A 1,516-nucleotide genomic window follows, 5' to 3' on the forward strand; every position below is an offset into this window, starting at 1 on the left:
CAGAAAACGCATACGGGGAAAAAAATTCACCACTGCTCTGACTGCGGGAAAAGTTTTGCACAAAACTCCACTCTAAAAGCACACGCGCAAACACACAAGCCTGCCGCAGAAAGGCCTTACCAATGCTCCTTCTGCAAGAAGAGATTTTGTGTTTTGTCAGCCTTTAATTTCCATATGAAAATGCACACAGAAGAGAAACCATTCCAATGTTCTGACTGCGGGATGCGGTTCATTCATGCCAGTTTACTGAAAGCACACGAACATAAACACACGCCCTCAGGCGAAAGGCCCTTCCGCTGCTCTGAATGCGGGGCATGTTTTACTGCAAAAGGTAATCTTACATTTCACCAGGCGACGCACAACCGCGGAGAGAGACCTTACCGCTGCTCTGAGTGTGGGAACAGTTTCTCTCATCCAGTGTATCTGAAGAATCACCAGAAAAGGCAGAGTAAAGAGAAGTCCATTGTCTGCGACCTGTGCGGAAAGACCTTCAACCATCCAGACGACTTCAGAATTCATATGAAGATACACCGAGGAGTGAAACCATACCACTGCTCCGACTGCGGCAGCAGCTTCATATTCCGCCGACGTTTAATAACACACCAGCGTGTACATACTGGAGAGATGCCTTATGTCTGCAATCACTGTGGGAGGAGGTTTTCGCTGTCCCGTACTCTGGTGAATCACCACCGAACGCACACTGGGGAGAAACCTTACCACTGCTCTGTCTGTGGGAAGAGCTTCAGTCGGTCACAAATCCTAGCTGCACACAAGAGAACTCATACTGGAGAGAAGCCTCACGCCTGTGATCAGTGTGGGAAGAGGTTTTCCCGAACCGACGCATTGGCTGTACACAAACGCACCCACACCGGAGAGAAGCCTTACAGCTGTGATATATGCAGGGAGAGGTTCACGTACTTAGTAGCCATGTTGAAACATAAGAAAGTACATGGACATCCTGCAGGTGACGTACTGTGTGCTGAACAGCCTTAGAACGATTCTAGCTCTATGAATAAACGTAATTATGTTTAACATTTAGACAAAAGAGATTTGTAGTTTTGCTTACAATCTAATCCCCAGAAAGAGAGACACAAACACACAGGGCGGCAGGTAGCCTAGCAGTTAGAGCGTATGGCCAGTAACAGAAAAGTTGCTTGTTCGAATTTGTACAAAAAAGGACAATATAAGCACCAAATCATGAGTTTTATTACATGCACACACGCAGACACACACAGATGGTTTGGGAGCACAGGGTCAGCAGCTTTGTATTTGAGAGTGGTCACTAAAGGTTACGTTTCCTCAGCCCCGTCCCTCAGCTGCCATTGGACTGAAACACAAAGCCAGGATTGTGGCTTTAAACTGGCCTGTAATTACAGTGTTGTGTGCATACATATAGTATCTGACAGGGAGACCTAACCTCTGCTCTCCTAGTCCTGGATGAAGTTTCCCATAGCTCCAGATCTATATAGGATCAGCTTCATCGCCACAAATCCTGAAGTTTCCCATAGCTACAGAT

General features: G+C 46.8%; 1 protein-coding gene across 1 annotated transcript; it reads left to right on the forward strand.

Moving 5' to 3' along the window:
* The first annotated feature begins 222 nt into the window (after window positions 1-222).
* LOC123490869 (gastrula zinc finger protein XlCGF49.1-like) lies at window positions 223-993 on the forward strand. The gene has a single exon (XM_045220717.1). The coding sequence runs from the start codon at window positions 223-225 to the stop codon at window positions 991-993; it is 771 nt and encodes a 256-aa protein (XP_045076652.1).
* The last annotated feature ends 523 nt before the right edge of the window (window positions 994-1,516 follow it).

Source organism: Coregonus clupeaformis, unplaced genomic scaffold (genome assembly GCF_020615455.1).
Source record: "Coregonus clupeaformis isolate EN_2021a unplaced genomic scaffold, ASM2061545v1 scaf5195, whole genome shotgun sequence".
In the NCBI taxonomy this organism is placed as follows: domain Eukaryota; kingdom Metazoa; phylum Chordata; class Actinopteri; order Salmoniformes; family Salmonidae; genus Coregonus; species Coregonus clupeaformis.

Coding starts and splice junctions, on each gene's coding strand:
- LOC123490869 (XM_045220717.1), top strand. CDS start 223: ATGCGGTTCATTCATGCCAGTTTACTGAAAGCACACGAACATAAACAC.